Source organism: Hemiscyllium ocellatum, chromosome 26 (genome assembly GCF_020745735.1).
Source record: "Hemiscyllium ocellatum isolate sHemOce1 chromosome 26, sHemOce1.pat.X.cur, whole genome shotgun sequence".
In the NCBI taxonomy this organism is placed as follows: Eukaryota; Metazoa; Chordata; class Chondrichthyes; order Orectolobiformes; family Hemiscylliidae; genus Hemiscyllium; species Hemiscyllium ocellatum.
In genome coordinates, this window is record NC_083426.1 from 7,728,629 (window position 1) to 7,754,099 (window position 25,471).

Here is a 25,471-nt window from a genome sequence, read left to right on the forward strand (position 1 = left end):
GAGTAGGTAGTCTCTTAGATATTGAGGAGGTGAGCTAAAGTACCTCCACTAATGTCTTCCAAGTTTTCAGGTTTGCCAGAAAAAACATTTCAAATTACATTTGTAAGCCTTTAAACAGTCCTTAAATGACCTTAATAGGCTGTTACTTATCACAGCAAGTATTGTGTTCCATTCCATCATTCCTCTGAATGTTTTGAAGACATTGGGATCCTAAGACAACTTTCAAGATCTCTAATTTGAAATGAACCTATACCTGGCCCAAATCCTATTTTGAAAATCTGACATATAGCTTTGTTTTACTCTGCACAGATGCTGCCTCGGTTTTTCCAGCCACTTTATATTTAAAGTGGTAGAATTGGTGGTGTATTGAAACGTTTTGATTAAAACAAGCTACAAAATTTCAAGCAAGCTTCAAATCTAACACTCAGAACTGTTCATTTTGCCAACTGTAATTTGTTTTTCCTGTTTCTTTCCTGTTGAGATGATTTGTGCTTTCAGCTGTCTAGACCCTTGGCTCTGGCATATCTCTCTACACCTCATATATTGAAGAATCTACTTTAAAATGACCATTTGTTTGACCACTAACGAGCAAAAACAGAAAATCAGCAGGCCTGGCCACAACTTTGGAGAAAAAACAGTTAATGTTTGCATCTGATGACGTTTCTTCAGGACTAGAAGCAGCTAAGAAAAGGTGGTATTTATGCTAATTATGGCAGCAATAGGGGCAAAAAGGAGGGTGTGGGTGAGTGGAGGTGGAGCCCAGAGAGAGCAAAGAAAGGGATAGGCAGACAACTGGATTGTGGATCATAGACCAAGGAAGAGGAGAAGCTATTTAGGTAATAGTGGGGACTATAAGTAGTTGAAACTATGCTGACTGTATTGAAACCAACCCATTTCGTAACAATAGCTGGGGTCATGGGGTTAGATAATAAGCAAAGGAGATATTCACGCTCTCCTTATCACGCGCTCCCTTGTGCGCGGTCACGTGCTCTCTCTCGCGCTCTCTCTCTCTCTCGCGCTCTCTCTCGTGCATGCTCTCTCTCTCTCTCGTGCACGCTCTCTCTCTCGTGCACGCTCTCTCTCTCTCGTGCGCGCTCGCGCACTCGTGTGTGTGTGTGTGCGCACGTGCGCTCTCTCGTGTGCACGCTCTCTCTCGTGTGCACGCTCTCTCTCGTGCGCGCTCTCTCTCTCGTGCGCGCTCTCTCTCTCGTGCGCGCTCTCTCTCTCGTGCGCGCTCTCTCTCTCGTGCGCGCTCTCTCTCGTGCGCGCTCTCTCGTGCGCGCTCTCTCTCGTGCGCGCGCTCTCTCGCGCGCGCGCGCGCTCTCTCTCGTGCGTGCGCTCGCTCTCTCGTGCGCTCGCTCTCGCTCTCTCTCGTGCGCGCGCGCTCGCTCTCTCTCGTGCGCGCGCGCTCGCTCTCTCTCGTGCGCGCGCGCTCGCTCTCTCTCGTGCGCGCGCGCTCGCTCTCTCTCGTGCGCGCGCGCTCGCTCTCTCTCGTGCGTGCGCGCTCGCTCTCTCTCGTGCGCGCTCGCTCGCTCTCTCACTCTCGTGCGCGCTCGCTCGCTCTCTCACTCTCGTGCTCGCTCTCTCTCGTGCGCGCTCTCTCGCTCTCGTGCGCGCTCTCTCGCTCGCTCTCGTGCGCGCTCGCTCGCTCTCTCTCGTGCGCGCTCGCTCTCTCTCGTGCGCGCTCGCTCTCTCTCGTGCGCGCTCGCTCGCTCTCTCGCTCTCGCTCTCGTGCGCGCTCGCTCTCGTGCGCGCTCGCTCTCTCTCGTGCGCGCTCTCTCGCTCTCTCTCGTGCGCGCTCTCTCGCTCTCTCTCGTGCGCGCTCTCTCGCTCTCTCTCGTGCGCGCGCTCTCGCTCTCTCTCGTGCGCGCGCTCTCGCTCTCTCTCGTGCGCGCGCTCTCGCTCTCTCTCGTGCGCGCTCTCTCGCTCTCTCTCGTGCGCGCTCGCTCGCTCTCTCTCGTGCGCGCTCGCTCGCTCTCTCTCGTGCGCGCTCGCTCGCTCTCTCTCGTGCGCGCTCGCTCGCTCTCTCTCGTGCGCGCTCGCTCGCTCTCTCTCGTGCGCGCTCGCTCGCTCTCTCGCTCTCTCTCGTGCGCGCTCGCTCGCTCTCTCGCTCTCTCTCGTGCGCGCTCCCTCGCTCTCTCTCGTGCGCGCTCCCTCGCTCTCTCTCGTGCGCGCTCCCTCGCTCTCTCTCGTGCGCGCTCCCTCGCTCTCTCTCGTGCGCGCTCCCTCGCTCTCTCTCGTGCGCGCTCCTCGCTCTCTCTCGTGCGCGCTCCCTCGCTCTCTCTCGTGCGCGCTCCCTCGCTCTCTCTCGTGCGCGCTCCCTCGCTCTCTCTCGTGCGCGCTCCCTCGCTCTCTCTCGTGCGCGCTCCCTCGCTCTCTCTCGTGCGCGCTCCCTCGCTCTCTCTCGTGCGCGCTCCCTCGCTCTCTCTCGTGCGCGCTCCCTCGCTCTCTCTCGTGCGCGCTCCCTCGCTCTCTCTCGTGCGCGCTCCCTCGCTCTCTCTCGTGCGCGCTCCCTCGCTCTCTCTCGTGCGCGCTCCCTCGCTCTCTCTCGTGCGCGCTCCCTCGCTCTCTCTCGTGCGCGCTCTCTCTCGTGCGCGCTCTCTCGCTCTCGTGCGCGCTCTCTCGCTCGCTCTCGTGCGCGCTCTCTCGCTCGCTCTCGTGCGCGCTCTCTCGCTCGCTCTCGTGCGCGCTCTCTCGCTCTCTCTCGTGCGCGCTCGCTCTCTCTCGTGCGCGCTCGCTCGCTCTCTCGCTCTCGCTCTCGTGCGCGCTCGCTCTCGTGCGCGCTCGCTCTCTCTCGTCTCTCGCTCTCTCTCGTGCGCGCTCCCTCGCTCTCTCTCGTGCGCGCTCCCTCGCTCTCTCTCGTGCGCGCTCGCTCGCTCTCTCTCGTGCGCGCTCGCTCGCTCTCTCTCGTGCGCGCTCCCTCGCTCTCTCTCGTGCGCGCTCTCTCGCTCTCTCTCGTGCGCGCTCTCTCGCTCTCTCTCGTGCGCGCTCTCTCTCGCTCTCTCTCTCGTGCGCGCTCTCTCGCTCGCTCGCTCTCGTGCGCGCTCCCTCGCTCTCTCTCGTGCGCGCTCCCTCGCTCTCTCTCGTGCGCGCTCCCTCGCTCTCTCTCGTGCGCGCTCCCTCGCTCTCTCTCGTGCGCGCTCCCTCGCTCTCTCTCGTGCGCGCTCCCTCGCTCTCTCTCGTGCGCGCTCCCTCGCTCTCTCTCGTGCGCGCTCCCTCGCTCTCTCTCGTGCGCGCTCCCTCGCTCTCTCTCGTGCGCGCTCCCTCGCTCTCTCTCGTGCGCGCTCCCTCGCTCTCTCTCGTGCGCGCTCCCTCGCTCTCTCTCGTGCGCGCTCCCTCGCTCTCTCTCGTGCGCGCTCCCTCGCTCTCTCTCGTGCGCGCTCCCTCGCTCTCTCTCGTGCGCGCTCCCTCGCTCTCTCTCGTGCGCGCGCTCTCTCTCGTGCGCGCTCTCTCTCGCTCTCTCTCGTGCGCGCTCTCTCTCTCGCTCTCTCTCGTGCGCGCTCTCTCGCTCTCTCTCGTGCGCGCTCTCTCGCTCTCTCTCGTGCGCTCTCTCGCTCTCTCTCGTGCGCTCTCGCTCTCTCTCGTGCGCTCTCGCTCTCTCTCGTGCTCGCTCTCTCTCGTGCGCGCTCTCTCGTCCGCGCGCTCGCTCTCTCGTCCGCGCGCTCGCTCTCTCGTCCGCGCGCTCGCTCTCTCGTGCGCGCGCTCGCTCTCTCGTGCGCGCGCTCGCTCTCTCTCGTGCGCGCGCTCGCTCTCTCTCGTGCGCGCGCTCGCTCTCTCTCGTGCGCGCGCTCGCTCTCTCTCGTGCGCGCTCGCTCGCTCTCTCTCGTGCGCTCGCTCGCTCTCTCTCGTGCGCTCGCTCGCTCGCTCTCGTGCGCTCGCTCGCTCGCTCTCGTGCGCTCGCTCGCTCGCTCTCGTGCGCTCTCGCTCGCTCTCGTGCGTGCGGTCTCTCTCTCGTGCTCGCTCGCTCGCTCTATCTCTCTCGTGCGCGCGCGCTCTCTCTCGTGCGCTCGCTCTATCTCTCTCGAGCGCGCTGTCTCTCTCGTGCGCGCGCGCTCGCTCTCTCGCGCTCTCTCGTCCGCGCGCTCGCTCTCTCGCGCTCGCTCTCTCTCTCGTGCGCTCGCTCTCTCTCTCGTGCGCTCGCTCTCTCTCTCGTGCGCGCGCTCTCTCTCTCGTGCGCGCGCTCTCTCTCTCGTGCGCGCGCTCTCTCTCTCGTGCGCGCGCTCTCTCTCTCGTGCGCGCGCTCTCTCTCTCGTGCGCGCGCTCTCTCTCTCGTGCGCGCGCGCTCTCTCTCTCGTGCGCGCGCGCTCTCTCTCTCGTGCGCGCGCGCTCTCTCTCTCGTGCGCGCTCGCTCTCTCTCTCGTGCGCGCGCGCTCTCTCTCTCGTGCGCGCTCGCTCTCTCTCGCGCGCTTTCTCTCTCTCTTGCTCTCGCACCCCCCGCCCTCGTGCACGCACCCTCTTGTGCCCTCGCGCCCTCTCTTGTTCTCTCTCCAGATTGTTCAGTGTGTCCCCCTAATATCAAGATAAGTGCCACGTTTTCATACATGCTATCCCTTCTGAAGAAAGGTCACTGGATGAAATCTTACCACTGTTTTTCTCTACAGATGATGCTCGATCTGCTGAGCTCTTTCTGCTTTTGTTTCAACTTTCCAGTATCCGTAATCTCTCTTTCATCAGATATTGGTTACTTGCTCTCATGTTTTCCTTTCATTTGACATCAATTTCTGCCAGGTTTTGGACCTGTGTGTAACATATTAGGGTGTTTTACGATGTCAAATGTATAAATGACAGTTTTTGTTGTTGGTCTTTCTATAGAAATCTTCCTGATTATTTTTAATGGTGTAATTTAGCGATTAACTTCATTGCTGTAATTTCATCCTCCTGTTAAGTTCTTAATCTGTCTTGTGAAGTGTCAGGTGACATTGAAGTTTATTTCCTTGTTTTGCAGTTGTTACAATTTGCAGAAGTAGAAATGTCATTTAAAAAAAAACTAAATTGCCTTTTTTTCTTTTTGTGCATGGTGTACTTTTCGTCTTGACTTTTCATTTTTCTTCCTTCCACAATTGATTGGCCCCAAATGGGTAGATTCATTTTCCTTAAATTTGCTCTTACCTGCCACCATCATTCCTAATATTCCACAGATTTTCCGAATTAGTAATCATCTGTGTTGCTTTTTGTTGACTTGCTGCCTTCTCTTCTCACATGTAGCCACTACTAGGACAATTTATGAGAAGAAACTGCTGAAATTGATGGGGCAAGCTCCTTCTGTGCCTCCGCTAAAACAAAATGGAACTGGAGATGTTGACCAATACTCAGACAGTGAAGAGGAAGATGGTAAAGTCATTATTTTTAACATGAAGGGAAATTCCCTAATTGCTAGAAATACTCTGCAGGTCTAGTGACATTTGTGGTGATAGAAGCTGAATTAGTATTTTCCACTTATGATAGACCTAAAATATTAGTCCTCTTTCTCTCAACACGTGCTTGTTGGGCTGCTGTGTATTTCTAGCAAATTCTGTTTGATTCCTTTCAATATCTTCTATATTTTCAAAGCCGGGTTAATATATGTTTTTAAAAATAAATTTGTAGGCCAAATAACATGTAAACTAAAAATGGGTAAACTTTTCTAATGTGACGTATTGCTTCTGTATATTTTGGACTACTTTAATAATTCTTGCTGACTGCTTTGGTCTCCAGCCTCCTTTGCTAGGAATTTGGTTTCTCTACTAAAGCTGAGTCTCATTGTGTCAATTTGCATTTGTTGCATCATGCATTTAGCCAGTCTATAAAATAACAATTCTTCTCTTCACTTGTAAAGTGATCCTGAAAGAGAATTTGTATTTTATTTGGTTTTAAATAAAAGTTATTTTAATTCTTTTTCTTTGAGAGCAAAGTGTACTCCATGTTTAAAAGAAAATAGCTGAACAATTGGTTCCTATTATGCTAAGTATTTTTTTTCAGGATACTAATAAATTGCCAGTTTAGATTCTGGAGTAGAACTTGAACCCATGCCCTGCAGACTCAAGCACTCTTAAGCAGTAAAGACACCCTTCGCAAAGATTAGTTGAAAGAATTAAGCTATATTATTTCAGCATCTTACTGTGGAATCAAGTAGCTTCAACAATTCATATATGCCTTTCTTTTCCATTTGTGGCTATATGGATGAACTGCACTTGTGAGAGATATGAACACCCTGCTATCATACAAATAAAAGTAACTGTGGTATTATTGCTTGACTGTTAATCCAAAAACTCAGGTAATGTTCTGGTGACTTGCTTTCAAATCCCACAGATGGTGGAATTTGAATTCAATAAACTCCTGGAATTAAGTGTCTAGTGATATCCATGAATCCACTGTTGATTGTTGGAAAAACCCATCTGCTTCACTAATGTCCGTTTTAGAGAAGGAAATTGCCATCCTTACTGGTCTGGCCTTTGTATGACTCCAGACCCGTCACAATCTGATTGACTCTTAACTACTCTCTGGGCAATTTAGGAATGGCCAACAAATGCATGAATTTAAAAGAGAGAGAAACAAACTATACTGTAAGACTTATTTCTAGAGGCAGGGAATGGAAAATTAGGTAATTTATGCAAAACTTATACAGTCTGTTCTGCTATAACGTGATCGTAATTTTCTTCTACTGAAAAGAACTTAATAGCAGCACCATTTAATCAGAGATTAGAGTTACATTATAGTCAATACAAGTAAGGAAAGTTCGCATTCTCCAATCGTGTAATAGCCGATTTGTGCTGAAGAACCTTGCATTGTAGCAGAACTGACTGTACTAAATCTTTTGTTACACTGCACTGGTTAAATTAATCTGTGTTGAACTTAAATTGCAAACAATTTCCCTGTTCTGCAAGCCTATATACTCTTCTTCTCCTCCCCCTACCACCACACCCCCCACGTACCAATTTGATTTTAACTGCAATCTAGTAACTGGTAATGTGATACAAAAAGTTTTTTTTAAAAAAACTGCTAGGTAAAGTTGCTCACTTTGATTTGCAACCTACAAAAGGCATCCTTTATTTCTCACAATTGTCTTAATATGCTATTGTGTACCACTTGAGACCAAGTATTTGTTATATGGATTTTCTTTGAGTAGAATTGAACACTTACAAGCTTATTACAGTTTGAAACATTACAATCTTTTGAGTGGCTGCATTGGTCTATATTGTTTATGACCCGTACGTGAAGGAACATTATTATACTGTTCCACTTAATGTCTATACAACCTGAAATTTCAGCTATTCGGACCAATTAGTACCAGAATGGAACGAGGATCAATAGCAGAGCCATATCATTTTGCAAACATAGTATGTAGAAAATCTGGCAAGTGTACAAAGCTGGAGATTTGAGAGGTTTTTTTTGTTTACTTTTATAATATTTTAAATTACACCTCTGAATTTTTCTAGATTTGTCTTCCAATTCATGTGTTCAAAATTTAAGTTACAGCCCGGATTTAAATAGAATAGGAATTGTGGAATAGTCAGTAGGGCCTGTATGTTTTGTCAATGGGTTTGATTTCCAGTGCTTATGCTTCAATCATTCATTAAATAGATCCAATTTCATACAAGCTATATGTTCTGACCCATCTATTCTAAAATGGTTTATTTTTCAAATGAATGTTTTATAAGTGTATTACTGTTTTTGCAGACTTCCCTGCTGAGGGCTCCACATACAGCAGAATTGGTGAGTTGAAACCCCATTTCATATCGCAGATTGGGTGTCCTTATTTGCTTGAGAAAAGTAGCAAGATTTATTGTAGCCCCAAAGTAGATTTGTTTACTTCATAACCTAAATTGCACTATGTTTGTACAATTAGGAAGTTGAGTCTGCTGTTTATTTGCAGCGCTGTGATGCTAAGAATATGTACTTAGATGTTTCAGAATAAAGGATGTGTGGGGTTCTCTATTCAAACTGTTTCTCGAAGTAATATGGAAAAGCTTGTGTTATTCCAGAGGTGAAATTATTTTCTATCAGGCAAAAAATAGTGTGTTTATAACGCATTGGTGCAGCTGCCTATAAACTAATTATTATATTCATCATTAGTAATTTGGCTACATTTTCCTTGAGATTTTTGGTTAAATTTCCAACTTTTGGATAAAGGAAAAAAATTCCTGGGTGAGTTTAAGGCTTTTTTTATTCTAACTGTCTAGTTGTATTTAACAATGATGAAAATTATTGAACCCCTTGCTGAAGTACAGGCTGTTGAGCACTCCCAATACACTGTACATGTACAAAAGATGTCATCCATCCATCCATCCATCCATGATTGTGAATGTCAAGAGTTTAAGCCCAATATTTCCCTCATTTAGCGTCAGTAAATGCATGTCCAAAGGTATCAGAAATAGCATTTTGGTCAGTTTCTCTTCTCTCTAACTCCTCACATCGGTTAATGTAGAAAACCTCCATATAAATATACACTCACCAGCATCTATTAATTATTTATGATTAGATTATATTACTTACAGTGTGGAAACAGACCCTTCAGCCCAACAAGTCCACACCGACACGTCGAAGCGCACCCTCCCAGACCCATTTCCCTACATTTACCCCTGCACCTAATACTATGGGCAATTTAGCATGGCCGATTCACCTAACCTGCACATTTTTGGACCGTGGGAGGAAACCGGAGCACCTGGAGGAAACCCACACAGACACTGGAAGAATGTGCAAACTCCACACAGTCGCCTGAGGAGGGAATTGAACCCAGGTCTCTGACGCTGGAGGCAGCAGTGCTAACCACTGTGCCACCGTGCCTTTGGATGATTCCATTCACCTTTGAACTATGCAGGTGGGAAATGGTTGCTGAGAGTGCAGTAGGATATTAGGATAGAAAAGATCCAAACACAACAACGGTAGGGGAAAATGCAGGGATGTTGTAAAGGAGTGATCACTCTGACAAGGAAGCAGTACCATCTCAACCATAAAGAGCTAAAATAGTTGCCTTTCTTCCCTGAATTATTTTTAAGATACTATAACTCACGACTCAATCGAATTTCCATGCAAATTCAAAGAAATATGGACAGATGAAACAAATTAAAATAATGAGCATTGACTGGAATAACAGATTTTCTACTTATACAATATATAGTCTTAGTGATAATTTTTTTGAAGATCGGTAACATATTTTATTTTTTTTCCTGCAAATTTAGACATTGATCCTTTATCTCAGTAGTCAGGAAGTGTGTTTGTGTTTTTCCCTCTTTCCACAGGTGACTACTACTCATGGAGTCTGGGAGATATACTGTCTGCATTAACAACTCTCAGACATTCTAGTGTTTGTGTTAACCCATACCTTTACACTAATACACTTTGTTTCTTTTGTGTTTTTCATATACAGTATGCTGTTTCCACATATGAAATGTTACTTTCTTTTATTCCTGGATGAATTCTGTGCAACATATGTAAATTTAGAGCCCTAAACATGATGTATACTAATGATCATGTTCACCTTGTTAGAATTTTGGAATTATAAAATCACAATAATCAATATTACTTACAATTACAATTTTTTTAAACTGATCCCAGCCTTTTGTTTGAATGGTCTTAAGCATCCTATGAATCAACTGGTCCTGCAGCTTCTGTTATGGGAGCTTTCACTAAAAGAGATCATCAAAATTTTAGACTCTGATATTTCATGGCATCATGAATGGAACCATGACTTTAAAAAGCAGACTTATTTGTTGATCATTGTTACTGTCTTCCAAATCACAACGCAATGCAGAATGGACTTGGGATGAATAACACAATTATTGATCCTGAGTCATAGAATTGTTACATAGAATGGTATTACTAATGGCATCATAGATTGATGCCCAGTTATGTTTTGGATGTACTCCAAATTTAGGAAGCTGTGATAATCATGTTATCAATGTTTTTCTCTTTAGGTTCTTCATATCAAAGACAAAGCACGAGTATCACTGCAACAGCTGCCAGTAGTACAAGCAAATCAGAGCTAACTCAGGTAATGATGACCATATAATTGTGGTTCAAAACTATAACTGATCATCTGATCAGGTCATTAATAGATTCTTCTACTTGCCCAGTCATTTTCATCTGAGTACAATTCTGAAAAGGACCATTCCTACCGTAGAAGTGCAAGTGAGGAAATACTTTTGACTACAAAACCCAGATGACTGAATATTTGTATAACTTCCATGAACGATTTCGGTACACTTCATCTTTGACTATAAGGCATCACATACTGCTTCATTATGCTTTGGTCAGAGAATTTGGAGTCAAATAATAAGTTGCTGATAGCTTGGTACAGAACAGGAAACAGTAGCAATCGGAATTGGCTTCATGGTGGCAAAAGGTGATACTTGGTGTTCCATTTGAACTGCTGATGTTTGCACTTTGTGTAAATAATTTGGACTGGAATCAAAAGTACAATCCCAAAATTTTGAAGATATAAAATTGAATTACAAATAATAAAAACTACAAAAAGATATAATGTCAATAGACTTGCAGAATAATTGAGTAATTAACAAATTCAGTATAGTGATGTGCAAAATTTTACTTCAAAAGTAATAGAATGCCATGAATTACTTGCAAAGTATATCCTAAATGAGACCATGGACTTCAGGGACACAAGTACATAAATCAATAAAAGTAATAGTGCAAGTTTTTGAAGATATTTTAAAGATAGAAACTATGGATTTCATTTCTTCAGGAAGGAAATTTAGAAACAATGAAGTAATTTTGAATTCATATCAAACCTTATTCCTTCGCTGACTTCTGAACTTCCCAATTTATAGGACTTTTTTTTTTCTCTTGCCAATTTGTATGTCCCTTTTTTGCATACAGTATTGTCTCTAACTTCCCTCACAAGGCTTGGTTTGGCCACTGTTCTCTTTGCTATCCCACACCACACCGGAGTAAATGATATTTTGTAGCTCATCCATTCACTCTTTGAATGTTTGCTACTGCCTATCCTGTCATTGCTTTCAGTAAAATTTCTCATTCCATCATGGCTAACTTGCATTGCCTACTATTGTAGTTTCCCATATTAAGATTTGGGACCATAGTTTCACATTTAATTAGATTACTCTCCGTCTTGATGAAGAGCTCTATCATATTTCAGTCACTCACCGTTAAGGGATCTGTCACAACCACTTTAACAATTATTCCTTTCTCTCCAAAATGGCCTGTTCTCCAGTGTTTTTTTTTTCTCCACATATTGGTCCAGAAAAAATATTTTATATACCCTGTAGGAATTTCACTTCCACAGTATTGAGGCTAATTTAATTCAGAGTCTATATGCAGATTGAAATCACCCATAATTATAGATGTCCCTTTACAATATGCATCTCAGATTCCCTGTTCAATACCGTTGTCAACATCAGTACTATAGTTTAGTAGTTTGGTGGTCTATATACTAATCTCATTAATTGTTTTGCCTGTTGGTATTTCTCAATTCTGCCCAGACAGATTCTACATTGTCTGAGTTAACTTCTTTCTTCAATATTGTGTTTCTGTTCTCTTTAACTAGTAAACAACTCCATCGCCTTTTCCTTTTTATCTATCCTTCCTAAACAGTGGCCTCTGAATGTTCAGTTTCTTTTCCCAGTCACCCTCCAGCCGTGTCTTCATAATCCCAACTATGGCATATTTGTTTACATTACATTTTACATTAATTCATGCACTTTTATTTTGAATGTTCCATGCATTCAGGCACAAAGTCTTAAGGCTTATCTTTTTAATGTTCCTTCACTCATTCCCACTTTTGGCGCTATATTGTTATAGTAAAAAACAAGTCAAGGTGGTGTATGGTTTGGACAGGAGCTTGCAAGTTATGGTGTTCCCAGCATTTGCTGTCCTTTTCCTTCTAGGTGGTAGAAATTGTATGTTTGGAAGGTACTGGCAATTGAAAGCTTGATAAGTTCCATGGTGCATCATCCAGATGAGACAGGCTGCTACCATTGAGCAGCAGTGCTGAAGGAAATGAATGTTGAAAATGATTGGATGTGGTGCCAGACATGTCAGAAAAATTCCATCACCTTCCCAAGATGTTCCTTCTATTTGATGAACAGGTTTTGGAGAGGCAGGAGGTTTATTTGCTGCAGAATTCCTAATGTCTGACCTGCTCTTGTAGCCATAGTATTTATATGGCCAGTTCCGTTTGTGCATAGTGGTAATTTTGAGGATGTTGATAGTGAGGGATTTGGCTAAAGTCATGCCATTGAATGTTATGAGATGTTAGATTTGATTTTGTTGGTACTGGTCAATGCCTGGCACTGCAGTGCAAATGTTACTTTAAATTGATGAGTCTAATCTTAGTTGTTGTCCATGTGTTACTGTATTTGAATACGAAGTATTTCAGCATTAGAGGAATTTGAAATGGTGCTGAACATTGCACAATTGTCAGCAAACATTCCCATTTCTGACCTCATGATGGACGGGAAGTTTGTTTATTTAAGCAGCTGAAGATGTTTTGTCCGAGGAGGATGAAATGAGTAACTTTGGGGTAAAAAGCCTGAGGAACTTGGGCTTTTGTGATCTGGTGCTAATGTTCCTACCACTGAACCAAAAGGTCCACATTCAAGTCCCAACTGCACTACAGGTATGAAATAATGTCTTTGAACAGGTTGATTAAAATTATCTAACCTGAGAAGTTTGGGGGTCTAGTAGTGCAGTAGTAGTATCCCTACTTCTGACCCAAAAGGACTGAGGTCAAGTAGCTTTGTTTATAACGGCTTGTTCAGTTAGGTTTCAAAATATTTAACCTGAGGAATTCCTGTAGTGATATCCTGAGATGAGGTTATGATGATTAATCTCCAAAAACCACAATTATCTATCTTTGTGCTAGGTTTGACTCTAACCTACAGAGTTTTTTTCCCCCTCATTCTCATTGATTCCAGTTTTGTTAGGGCACTTTCATGACATACTGTGTCAAATGCAGCCTTGATATCAAGAGCAGTCCCTCTCGCCTCTTCTTTGAAATGTTCATCTCTTTTCTTTGTCCATTTGTATCGAGGCTATATGAGCTTCAGAGTTGAGCAGAACCCAAACTGTGTGTCAAAGAACAAGCAATTTTTTAAGAGCTGCTTGATAGTAACTTTTGATGACCCCTTCCATCACTTTGATGAGATATCTACAGTGGACCAATTAGATAGTCAGTTGACCAAATTGGACTTGTCCAGATTTTTATGGCCTCGACATAACTGGGCAATTTTATACATTGTTCGGCAGAGCCAGGTTGTAGCTGTACTGGAACAGCTTGCCTCTGGAACACTTGTCTTCGGTATTGATGCCAAAATATTGTCAGTGCCCATTGCTTTGCATTATGCAATGCTTTCAGCTACTACTTGATGTCACGTGGAGTGAATCAAATTGTCAGATTGATGTTGAGGACTTCAAGCAGCGGCCAAGATGGATCATACGTTTGGTGCTTCTGGCTGAATATGTGTGTAAACACTTACATTTTTGCAAAAGACAAAACTGATTAGACTCGTCCTGTTAATTGTTTAATTATCCCCTGCCTTTAATGAATGGATGTGGCGAAACAGCAGAGGTGAAATTTGATGCTTTGGTTGTAGAATCATTTAAGTCAGTTTCAGCTTTTTGGTATACAATAGTCCTGTGTTGTAGCTTCACCGGATTGACACCTCATTTTTAAGAAAGCCTAGTGTAGTTTCTGGCTTTTCCTCCTGCACTCTTCATTAAACAAGACTCTATCTTGACTTGATGGACAATTGAAGAATATGTCAATCCATGAGATTACAGATTGTGGGTGAATGTAATTTTGATCCCCTACCGTATTTCTTGGATGCCTAGTGTTTGAGTTGTAGAAATCGGTCCCATTTATTATAGCATGATCGGCATCCTAAAAGTGAAGGTGAATTTTTCCTCCACAGGAATGTGTAGTAGTCACTCCTACAAATACTGTCATAGACAGATACATTTTTCCCTCTTGCTGGTTCCCACAGCACTTGCTGCAACCGTGCTCATTAAACCTCAGGCAGCTTGACCAGTGATGGTGCTACTGAGCAACTCCTGATGAGCACTGAAATCCCTGACACAGAGGGAATTCTATGCCCTTGCTAACATCTGTATTTCTTCCAAAAACCCACCTTTTGGTGGGCCTTTCTAACGTCAACAAGGCTGTGTTTGAGGTTATTTCCAAAGCTGAGTTGTCTGCTTTTGGTTCTTTGTGTAGACTTTTTTGCAGTTTTGATATTGAATGGCTTGCTAGGCTAGTTCAGAGGGCACTTAAGAGTCAACCACACTGCTATGAATCTAGAACCTCATTAGGCCAAATCGGGTAAGAATAGCCAAGACCTTCCCTAAAAGACATTAGAGAGGTTGAACATACTAAGGATTTTTCTCTAAGTGATCTAACAATATTATTTAAAATTATCACATTGTTGATTAGGGAAAAACATAACAAGGGGATTGGACTCCAAGTCTCTGTTAAATCTAATGAGGATTCAAGAGAAACTTCTTCATCCAAAGATGGTTAGAAATTGGAAATTGTTACCTCAAAGGTGAATAGCACACGCGTATTTGAGGGAAGGCTAGATTAATGATAACATCAGGTAAAAGAAGGTTATGCTTTTGGGAATAGATAAAAAGAGCGTACTTGTTTGAAACAATGCGAGTATAGACTAGTTGGACCAACTGACCTCTTTCTATACTGCAAATTCTTGACAATTTTATACGTCATTGCAATTGTAAACAGTCTTATGATACAGCTAATATATAGTATAGGTTTTGGGCACTGCACAGTTTGAATATAATATTCACCAATTAATGAGTTCATCTGAGTCTACTCGTAGTCTTACAGTATGGAAACAGAGCCTTCGGTCCAGCTAGTCCACGTCAATCATGTGCCTAAACTAAACTGGTCTCACTTACCTGCATTTGGCCCACATCCCTCCAAACCTTTTTCTATTTATTTACTTATCCAAATGTCTTAAATATTGTAACTGTACCTGCATACACCAGTTCCTCTGGCAGTTCATTCCACACACAACCCACACTCTGCTTTAAAGAAAAGTTGCCCCTCCTGTCCTTCTCAGAACTTTCTCAACTCACCTTAAATATATGCTCCCCAGTTTTGCACTCCCCTAACCAAGGGAAAAGACCTTTGCTATTCACCTTTATCTATGCCCCTCATGACCTTTACAAATCTCTATATGGTCATTCGTCAACCTCCTATGCTCCAGTGAAAATAAATCCCAGCTATCCTGCTAATTTTTATAACTCAAACACTCCAGACCTGGCAACATCCTGGTAAATCTTTTCTGAAAAATATCTTTCCTACAGCAGGGCCACTAGAACTGCACATAGTACTCCAGAAGAGGCCTCATCAACGTTCTGTACAATCTCAACATGATGTCCTAATTCCTTCTAGTTTAATGACCAGAATGATATTCTGCCCTAATTATATTTCATCTGTATTAAATGCATAATGATTTCTGCAATGCATATTTTACAATAGAATCTATAAAACTTTATGAATCAGTGATTGAGAAAGATTTTAAAAAATTGGAATTTCTGTCAGCTGCTGCGAGCTAAATCTGTGTCCTATTAATCAACTCTATAATAAATCTGCTAACAAAAGCACTTTTTTTTGTAATGCAAGAAAAAATAAAGCAAGAAGTGCAACAATAAACTCAAATCCTAGTTGTTACATGCATAGTTGATATTTAATAGTTTTCCCAAGTTTATTTTGCACAGGGCCCGTTAGAACTAACAAGAATAAGACCATTTTACTTATTTGTCTTTCTTAGTTTCTTAATCAAACATACATGGGTATGGGACCAAGTGCTAGAAAATGAAATTAGAATAGTTAGGTGGTTTTTGACTTACACAGATGCAATGGTCCAAAGGGCCTTTTTTTTTTGTACTGTAGATCTCTGACTTTCTTAATAGCTGTCAGTTGTCTATTCCTTGCTGCCAGAGCTGACTTATATTTCTAATAGTATAATGCAATGTTGCATGACTTGAAACAAACTAAGAATGTTCCTATTTTTGTGTGAACTAGCTTCCTTGTAAATACAGAAAGCAATTTTAACATAAGTTATGCAGTGTTTATGAGCTGTCTTATCTCATGTTCTAATTCAGGTTACGTTGAAGCATGATTTAGTTTAGTCCAGCAATTTGTTATCTCATACTTGATATACAGCAGTTAGCGAACACATGAACCACTGTCTCACTGTAGCTTTGTGTTTTTGAATGACTTATGTTTGTTTGTTTGTAAATGTAGGTTTTTAATATTTGAATGGGAATGACTATTGGGTTCAGGTACATGTTGTAGTCTTGCAATCATTGGTAAGCAGAGCATATGCAATACTATTCAGTATTTTCTGAGGAAATAAGTCATGAGAGAGACCATAAATAGTTTGAATCAATAATCAGCACTGGAGTATTAATTCCTCCCTAGTCGTCATCTTTGGGCAATGTGTTTAACACTTAAGATTAATTTCACATAAACAACTTATGTGAAACTAATTGCTAAAGAAAATTACTATTTTTCTTTATTGAGGTTGTACTGTTCTCCCTTTGGATGCATCATGCAATGTACTTTTTATTATATATTCTTAGCATTGGAAAATAACTCACATTTGAATAATATCATAGTAGAATAAAAGCACAAGCTGCTGTAACAGTAATTCCCCAGTCTACTAGGGATTTCTAGTCTTAATTTATTCTTTTTATCATTTCCAGATTTACTTGTGTTCTTGTCTCATCTCCATAAATTCCATCTCACCTGAATTTATCTTGTAACATCCAAAATTATATCCAGTTCAGCTATATTCTTGCTGGCATGTCTTATCGCTTCCTCCAGTGCTTCAGTTTTGAATTTTCTCTTGTTAAGTTCGTCCATAGTTGTGTACACACCCTCCTTCTTGACTCCTTCCCTGTACAACCAAGAGCAGAGAAGGTTAAAGGGGGAGGGGATTTAGTACCGTTGTTCAAAAGTAGACTAAATTAGTTAAAAACGATTGCCACTGACAGAAGGGTCAGTAACATGGGAAACAGATGTAAGAGTATTGGCGAAAAAAATCCCTGAGGAAATGAGATTTGTTTTTACTTACTGGTAGCAAGTTGTCATGTTTGGAATGCACTGCCTAATAAAGTAGTGAAAACAGATTCAATAATAAGTTGAAAGGAAATTGGATATATACTTGTAAAAGAGAAACCAACGATGCTACGGATAAAGATCAGGGAAGTCGATAACTTCCAGAGAAGTGACACAGATGCCTTTAGGCCTACCTCATCTGTGAATAGTAAGATTCCATTCCTATCCATTCATTCAAGAACACTCTTAACAATTGGAACACCATGAACAATTTTTGTCCCCTTATCAAAGGAAAGATATAAAAATTGTTGTGGTTCTGTTCGCCGAGCTGGGAATTTGTGTTGCAGACATTTCATCCCCTGTCTAGGTGACATCCTCAGTGCTTGGGAGCCTCCTGTGAAGCGCTTCTGTGATCTTTCCTCCAGCATTTGTAGTGGTTTGAATCTGCCGCTTTCGGTTGTCAGTTCCAGCTGTCCGCTGCAGTGGCCGGTATATTGGGTCCAGGTCAATGTGTTTGTTGATAGAATCTGTGGATGAGTGCCATGCCTCCTAGGAATTCCCTGGCTGTTCTCTGTTTGGCTTGTCCTATAATAGTTGTGTTGTCCCAGTCAAACACATGTTGCTTGTCATCTGCTTGTGTGACTACTAAGGATAGCTGGTCATGTCGTTTCGTGGCTAGTTGGTGTTCATGGATGCGGATCGTTAGCCTAGATAGGGGACGAAACGTCTGCAACACAAATTTCCAGCTCGGCGAACAGAACCACAACAACGAACACCCAAGCTACAAATCTTCACACAAACCTTGAAGATATGAGTATTGCAGATAAACAAGAGAAGTTGCACTAGATTGATTCTGGGTATGGAGGGATTTTCTTAAGAGGAGAGAATAAGTAAGTTCAGCCTGTACTCATTGATGTTCAGAAGAATGACAGGTGACCTTTCTGAAACATGCAAGATTCTTTGGCAGCTTGATGAGGTTGACATGCAGAGGTTGGTTCTCCTTGTGGGAGAGCCTAGAACCTGAGAGCATAATCTCCAAGTAAGAAATTGTCCAGTTATTACAGAGTTGAGGAGAAATTTCTTCTAACGGGAGTGAATCTGAAGGGTTTTTTTGTAACCACTGAGGGTTATGGAGACTTGGTCAGTAAATCTATTCAAAGCTGAGAGAGGCATTCTTAGTCAGTAAGGGAATTGAGTGTTATGGAAACAGGGCAGGAAAGTTGAGGGCTATTAGATCAGCCAAACATCTGCCCTTGATTCTTGACTGCTCTTCTGATAACCGCTCTAATGTTCTTTGTAGTTGCATAGCCTGCTGTAATGTATGTTTAATTTCACAACATTGTATCCGCTTAGCAAGAGACAGGAAACATTCCAGAACCATGGAACTGTTCCCAAGCAAGAATGAGTGTTTACAGAAAAGCAGTTCTTTTTACTGTATATACTTGCGTTAAAAGCCAAACCCTCAGGTTTGCTCTATAAAAAATAAAGCTTTCTAATGTCTCATGTAAAATAGTCCCTTTTACTAGAATCAAATCCTGTTGCAGCTATTAATTACTTGTTGTAGTTATGACATTATTGATTTAAACCTTTCGATATTCCCCTGCCGATTATAGCTGTAATCTCCTAGCTAAGCCCATTTGGAGAATTGGCTTGTCTATATCGGCCTTCTAACCTCAACAGCAGAACTAATAAACAAATGCCTATCACTGAAATGTTGCTTGAAATGAATCTGCATCTACAGTTGGGAAAATAAACAACTTTGGTGAAGAATAGGTGAGGTGATTTGCTCTTCTGTAAATGCCTGCTATCTTCTGCTACTATTTGACATTTGTTGACTGAAGTTGCTTCTTCTAGGCAATATTCTCTGTGAAATTGTTTTGAGCAGTCATGCAAAATAAAGTAAAGCCTGTACAGGATCTTCCAGGTTGTTGCATGGTGCAAATTGGAATGAATATTGTCTCTAGGTTGTGTGTCAGATTTCTGGATAGAATAATTACAGAATTATTCATTTTGAACTGTCTTGTCATATGGTTTATTTTTAATGAATTTAGCAAAATTAATTTGCAGTTATTGGTGTAATTGAATAATTACTGTGATATTGATATTTGTTAGGTATTGCTGAATTGGAAGTAAAAGTTTTAAATTCTTATCTTTATGGTGTAAGTGACAGCTGTCGAGAGTGTGGTGCTGGAAAAGTACAGCAGGTTAGGCAGCATCCGAGGATCAGGAGAATCGGCGTTTCGGAGATAAGCCCTTCACCTTCTGCCCAAAATGTCGATTCTCTTACTCCTCAGATGCTGCCTGACCTACTGTGCTTTTCCATCACCCCATACTCAACTCTGATTTCCAGCATCTGCAGTCCTCACTTTCTCCTATAAAATGACAACTGCACTATTTATTTTTGCAGACATCTGAATACAACTGGAAATATAAAACTGAATGCATTTTTGTGGTTGATATTCAGCTTATGTGCAGCTGATGCAAAATAATTATTCAAGCAGCATTTAAAACTGGTCTACTCTTTAATTGCAGCCAAAGGATATGGGGGATGTGTTGCCTGAGATCTTTCCAGATGAAATGAATTCTCCTTCAGGAATCAAGTAAGATACATATCTTGGTTTTATATTAAGACCTCAAATACAACCAGTTTGGCAGTTAAGGAGAGGTGAGGAACTCCTTCACTGACAAATTCACCTTTAAATTTTTATTTCTGCATATAGTGCGACACGACGTCGACCAATCAAAGGAGCAGCTGGCCGACCAATTCAGTACAAATTTGATGATCTCCTGACACGAGCTACAGAGAGACACCAGTATAAAGAGAGAAGCGGCTACTTGGTTACAAAAGAGAACAAGCCAGTAAAACGTCTCATACCTGTGTGGCTTCAGATCCTGCTGTTCATCATTGTGTTGTTTATCCTCTTCCTGGTATATCAAGCAATGGAAAGCAATCAAGAAAATCCTTTTGCATACTTCCTGGCAAATACAGGCAACGAAGCAGCATCTCCTCCAGAACAGCTGGATACTCAAGCCACACCAAATGTTGGTTCATAGATGTTGCCAGAGTAGGTGCACCTGCCAAAACAGAAATTGTGTCAGAATTGAGTGCTTATAAAGTAGTTAAGCATTGTTGAACTTTACTGATTTAATCAAAATGAGGTTTAGGTCATAATATCCAGATATGCCAGTTGTATTGTGAAGGAAAAACTCATTAACGTGTCTTGCCCGTCCCCTCCCCTTGTGCTCAAACAAATTTAACCCACGAAGACACTGTTAGGTTTATAATGCAAGAAAAGTTGTCCAGTTTATTCAAACTGAATTAGAAAAAGAAACAAGAAAATTTACCCTTAGTTCTCCGTAACCACAGATTTTCTAATTTGATTACTTTGCAATTTCACTGTTTTATCAGTCCCAATCACACCACAACAAAATCAAATTTACATTATACAATTTAATATGCAGACGTTACTGCAAGTTTTGAATATAGTGTCTTTGTCGTTTAATTTTGGCTAGAGGGAAAACCTTGAGGCTAATGTGAAATTTTAAATTTAAAAAATCTTTGAATTTTGAAAGTGTTGAGCTTTTTGGTACTTGCATATTTAGGGACAATAAGATTATATATAAACTGACTCTTAATACTGGCTTATTATGTACTCTTAAATGTGTATTGATTTCTTTTAGTGTTCTGGGTTAAATTATAATTGAAACTTTAATATTTCAGTGTTTTTGTTTTTTTTTAAAACCAGCAAATTGTTTCAGTTTGTCAAATCTATTGCTAGAATTCTCTTAACTGGGTTTATTTCAAATGTCTTGGAAGTCAGTTCTCCCAATTAAATAAACAGCTAAACTATTGAATGATACAATTTTCTTATGTTGTTTTGTACTTATTTGTATACCAATTTGTTACATTTATTGTATGGTTTAATTCATATGGCTTTGCATTCTGAAATGTAAAAGCCCTTCACTTATCTATTATTGACCGTTATAACTTGTGCACATAGTGCTGTCCATCCATTTGCTGCACTTTTTTAAGAGTAGCACAATCCTGGTTCAGTCTCTGATTTTAATTTTCAACATGATGCTTAATTTCCTGTTGTCATCAAGTAATGGGAAAATGGCAAAAATTGTATTTCCATTTCTTAGGTTGTAAATTGCTGTCTTTATTTCCATTGCTCCATTCCATTTTATTTAGATGTACATGTTCAGGTAGTGGTCAGATCCCTTGTTGAGGTAATTGTGTTAACATGATTGCATGAAAATCTGTAATCTTGGGAAAGATCATTGTTGAAATCTGTGAGTAAAAATGAGAAATGAGAGGAGAGGGCAGTAATTCAGCATTAATTGATGTGCTGAAGAGCAAAGAGAAATTAATTTGTGATCTTCATTACCTCTGAAAGGGGGAACAAACTTGTCAAATTATCCAGGCTGTCGTCATGTCCCTGGTAACAGCAGGTTACATATAATAGATGCTTTGAGGCAACAATCATGCCCAGTGGGGTGTACATAGGAAAAAGCTAACAAAAACAGTCTATCAAACTCTTCAAGTTAAGTTGTGGCTTTTGGATATTTGCAAGAGTGAGAACTGTACAGCTCCAATAGTTTTGTAAATATTAGAAAATTTTGTTTTTATTTAGAAGAGAGAATTGATGTCATTCCCATAATGCTAAATTGTATCCCTTACAAAAAGCTTATTTTGTATGTTTCTGTTTAAAGTTCAAATTGCAGATATTATCAAGCGACCCGGGCATACATTTTCAGCAACTTTCAATATTAAGCCGAGATCAATGAGAGCAAAAATTTGGATAATCTTATACAGAAGTTAATAGGCTAAGTTTGTTCCCCCTAATTTCCCAATGACTTTTCTGTGAAATGTGTCACTTCATAGCATGAGCTAAGTGTCTAGAATATTTATTCCTAAAAATTACAGTGCAAAATACAGAGGAAAAAGTTTAAAGTCAACAAACCTGATGTTTTGTATTTTTCCCCAAAAATTGTTACATATTGTGAGTATCCTGAATGTTGAGAACACTTTGTATAGATTTTTGTATTTTAATTGTGGTGCTTTTCTTGAATTGCATGTGAGGTTGTATGGTCTACAAAAACTGATGGCCTTTCTTTCATACATTTATATGAATATTCCAGATTTTCATGATCTTGCAAATATAATATGCTGACTTTCCTTTGACTATCTTAAAAAGCTAAAAGTAGAAATTCAAGAAGAATGAAAAGGGCATTCTTGAATTAAGTGTTTGTATAGTTTGGTTTGGTACTTTAGAACTTTAAAGCTAATGGAATTTCTGTTGTGTATTTTTCATTTTTTTAGCTTTCTATTTCTCAGACGTTGGCATTTCAGTTAATTTTTTTAGGGAGGGTGGGTTTACTGTAACAAGCATTTAATGAGAGCTTAACCAGCTATAATAAATTAGTTACTCCAAAATAGCCTAAAATATTCTTTAAAGTGCTGTATCTCCTACTTTGGCAAGGCTATAAAGCTCACAGTGAAACAGTTTTGGTTCCCATTTAGTTGGGAAGTTCCATACGAAAATAAATAATTCAAAGTTAACTCAATACATTTTTGCTTGTGGGAATAATCTTCAAGGACAGCAACATCTGGGTTTGCTTCCAAAGGCACACATTTCCCAACAAGTCAGCTTGTAAGTATCACCATGAAATTAAACCTGTACCCAAGTCACTACTATTGATGCTTTTGGGAGACTGCACCTACTAATACACTGTGAACTTTAGATACACTATGCTTTATATCTAAAGGATTAGGCAACTTCATTTCCTGGATATTAGTTCAGAAAGTGTGAAAGCTGTTTTGTAAATACACTTTTTTTTCTGTAATTAACCCTGTTCAATTTCTCATGTTAAAAACTTATCTTTTTGTATGTTTAGATAAGTTTCAGTTAATGTAAGGAAGGAAAAATGCTGTTTGACTCCTGCACCCATGGTTCATTGCTTCAGAAATTTCTTTTTTAACTATCCAGTTCATTAATTTTTTATTTTGTATAGAAATTGTGTTTTTTTTTTAAATTGTGGGGCAATAGGGTGAAAGGAAAAGAGGGATCCCCAAAGATGTTAAATTTCAGTAAGAATTTGGGTAATCCTGAATTCCATCCTTGTGTGGTGAAAAATAGTTCTTGGTATACATTGTTTTTTTCAATTAAATCATAGCAATTCAATAGTCAGTATAATTAGCTGTTTAAAATAATGTCATATAAAGCTTTATTCCACCAAGTAGCATGAAGTCAATGTGATCTTTGCTACACAGCTTGTCGAGCAGATAGTTTTCAAATCTTAAGTACAAACTGGTTACACATACCTGCAATAATCTGGCCCTACAGAACTGAAAAATTTCCAAACGTTTGTAACATCACAATTTCTATTTTATTTTTATTTTTGCGATCCACGTTTATACCTTTTGAAAGATTGAACCATGTTTTATTTGGAAACGAAATGAGAATTATGTTTTCTCTCCAAGTTAGAGATTTCAAGACAACGCCAGTAGCAATCTGGTATTTAACTCTGGGGGTTCTTAGGATACAAATTTGCATCCTAGAAATGGAGAAAAAATTGCCATGATTAATCTGTGCTTCTTAAAATGTGACTTTTGGACACTTCAACTCTGGATGTTTGGTCGACACCTGTTTCCAAACACACTGCTTCCATATTGTAAGCTTTCTGCAATTGTTCCTGGTTTCAAAACTATTTTTAGCAGCTGAAAGATGCCTACTTTTAGCTCCAGTGGATAATTGGAAAGATATATCTTTGCAGACATTTAATGTTTATGTTCATAACCTGAGCTAAAGAAGCTCTTTTTTTAGGCAACTCTGTGGCTATGTTTTCTCCTGCTGTGGAAGTTTGCTAATCTCAAAGCCCACAGTCAGGATCTGTGAAATACCAACTATATCCATAAATGGTGTCCAATTGTCTCAAAGTTCTCATCTATTTTTCTCATTTGGTGATGTTTCTGTCTCGAGTGCTCAGTTTTGAAACTCTTTAAATAATAGATCTTGTCTTAAATGTGCCTTATTTATTAAAATTCCTTATCCAAAGTTAAATAAAGTTTTGTATGTTTAAGGTGTACCTTCATTTTGTGTGTACATATTTGATTTGATTATTATTGTCACATGTACCAAAACACAGTGGAAGGTATTGCTTTGCTTGCTAACCAGATAAATCATATGTTACATAAGTACATCAATGTAACAGAGCAGAATGTAGTATTACAGCTATAGAAAAGGTGCAGACAAAGAGCAACTCTAATACGTGAGAGATCTGTTCATAAGTCTGATAGCGGGGAAGAAGCTTTTTCTAAAATCTATTTGTACAGGTTTTCAAACTTTTGTATCTTCTGACCAATGGAAACAGGTGGCAGAGAATTTAATCAAGCTTTGGTTATGCTGGCTGTTTTCCCAAAACAGTGGGAAGTGTGGATGGAATCAGTGGAAGGAAGGTTGGTTTGCAGGATGGACTGGGCTGCATCACAACTCTTAATTTCTTACGGTCTTGGGTGGATATTTGCCATACCAAGGTGTGATGCATAGGCTGCTTTTTATATGCATCTGTAAAACTGGTAACAGTCATATGGACATGCCGAACTTCCTTAGCCTCCTGAGCAAGTAAAGGCATTGGTGTGCTCTCTCTCCACTGTAATGTTGATGTGGACAAACTTAGACAAGTGGAAATTTTTCATGTTGTCATATTTTAATAATTTTCCTATATTAAGCATTTGTCAAAACATGGTTTGTGCTTCTGACACCCACTCCCCACCTCCTGCTTGGAAGACTGTGATTTAAGATATCATGTTCTTTTAGTATGCTTTTGAAGTAGCCTTTATTTTGCATCATGTTTGTTTACTTAAAGCTTGACTGCAGGAAAGCTCACTTCTACTTGCCTGCCCTGTACTGTGCTTTATGCATTTGCTTTTTAAATAGCACAATAAAATTGATATGAACATGTGATTTTGAATAAAATTGGGGACTCAAATGATATTCCCCCCCCCCCCCTTTTGCTTTTTCCTTTGCAATCTTTGCCCTCCACAGTCGCTGGAGACTTGACCGTTGTACTCAAACTCCTAACAGTCCAAAATTAGCTAACTTTGCATATGCATAGAATTAAAATCAGGACCTTTCTGCTTTCATGAGCTACAGGTCTTGCTGTCTGATAAGTAAGAACTAAACCATGGGAGAAGAGTCAAATTTAAAATGCCTATGTAACTAACAACATTGCTGAATTTTATGATAATGCAATCTTTCTTTAAAATTAAATCTGTGTAATGGGTTTATATGTAAGGCACAGTCTTTTAGTTCAACAGTAGAAGACTGAAAACACAAAATTGGCAAGCTTCCAATCATACAATGTGTTGAAAGAATGTTCTACATTTGAACTTGCCATGATCCAAACTCTTTAGATGTACTGAATAAGACGGAAACT

The 25,471-nt window shown here is 41.0% G+C and overlaps 1 protein-coding gene across 4 annotated transcripts in view; it reads left to right on the top strand.

Moving 5' to 3' along the window:
• Positions 1-24,119, top strand: part of LOC132828316 (lamina-associated polypeptide 2, isoforms beta/delta/epsilon/gamma-like) — a 64,855-nt gene extending 40,736 nt beyond the window's left edge. For all 4 annotated transcript variants that reach the window (XM_060845308.1, XM_060845310.1, XM_060845311.1 and 1 more), the window contains 5 exons: positions 5,206-5,331; positions 7,657-7,692; positions 9,894-9,970; positions 19,565-19,632; positions 19,753-24,119. In XM_060845308.1, the coding sequence (XP_060701291.1) occupies positions 5,206-5,331; positions 7,657-7,692; positions 9,894-9,970; positions 19,565-19,632; positions 19,753-20,086 (641 nt within the window). In that variant the 3' untranslated portion in view covers positions 20,087-24,119. The remainder of the gene's footprint in view (positions 1-5,205; positions 5,332-7,656; positions 7,693-9,893; positions 9,971-19,564; positions 19,633-19,752) is intronic.
• The last annotated feature ends 1,352 nt before the right edge of the window (positions 24,120-25,471 follow it).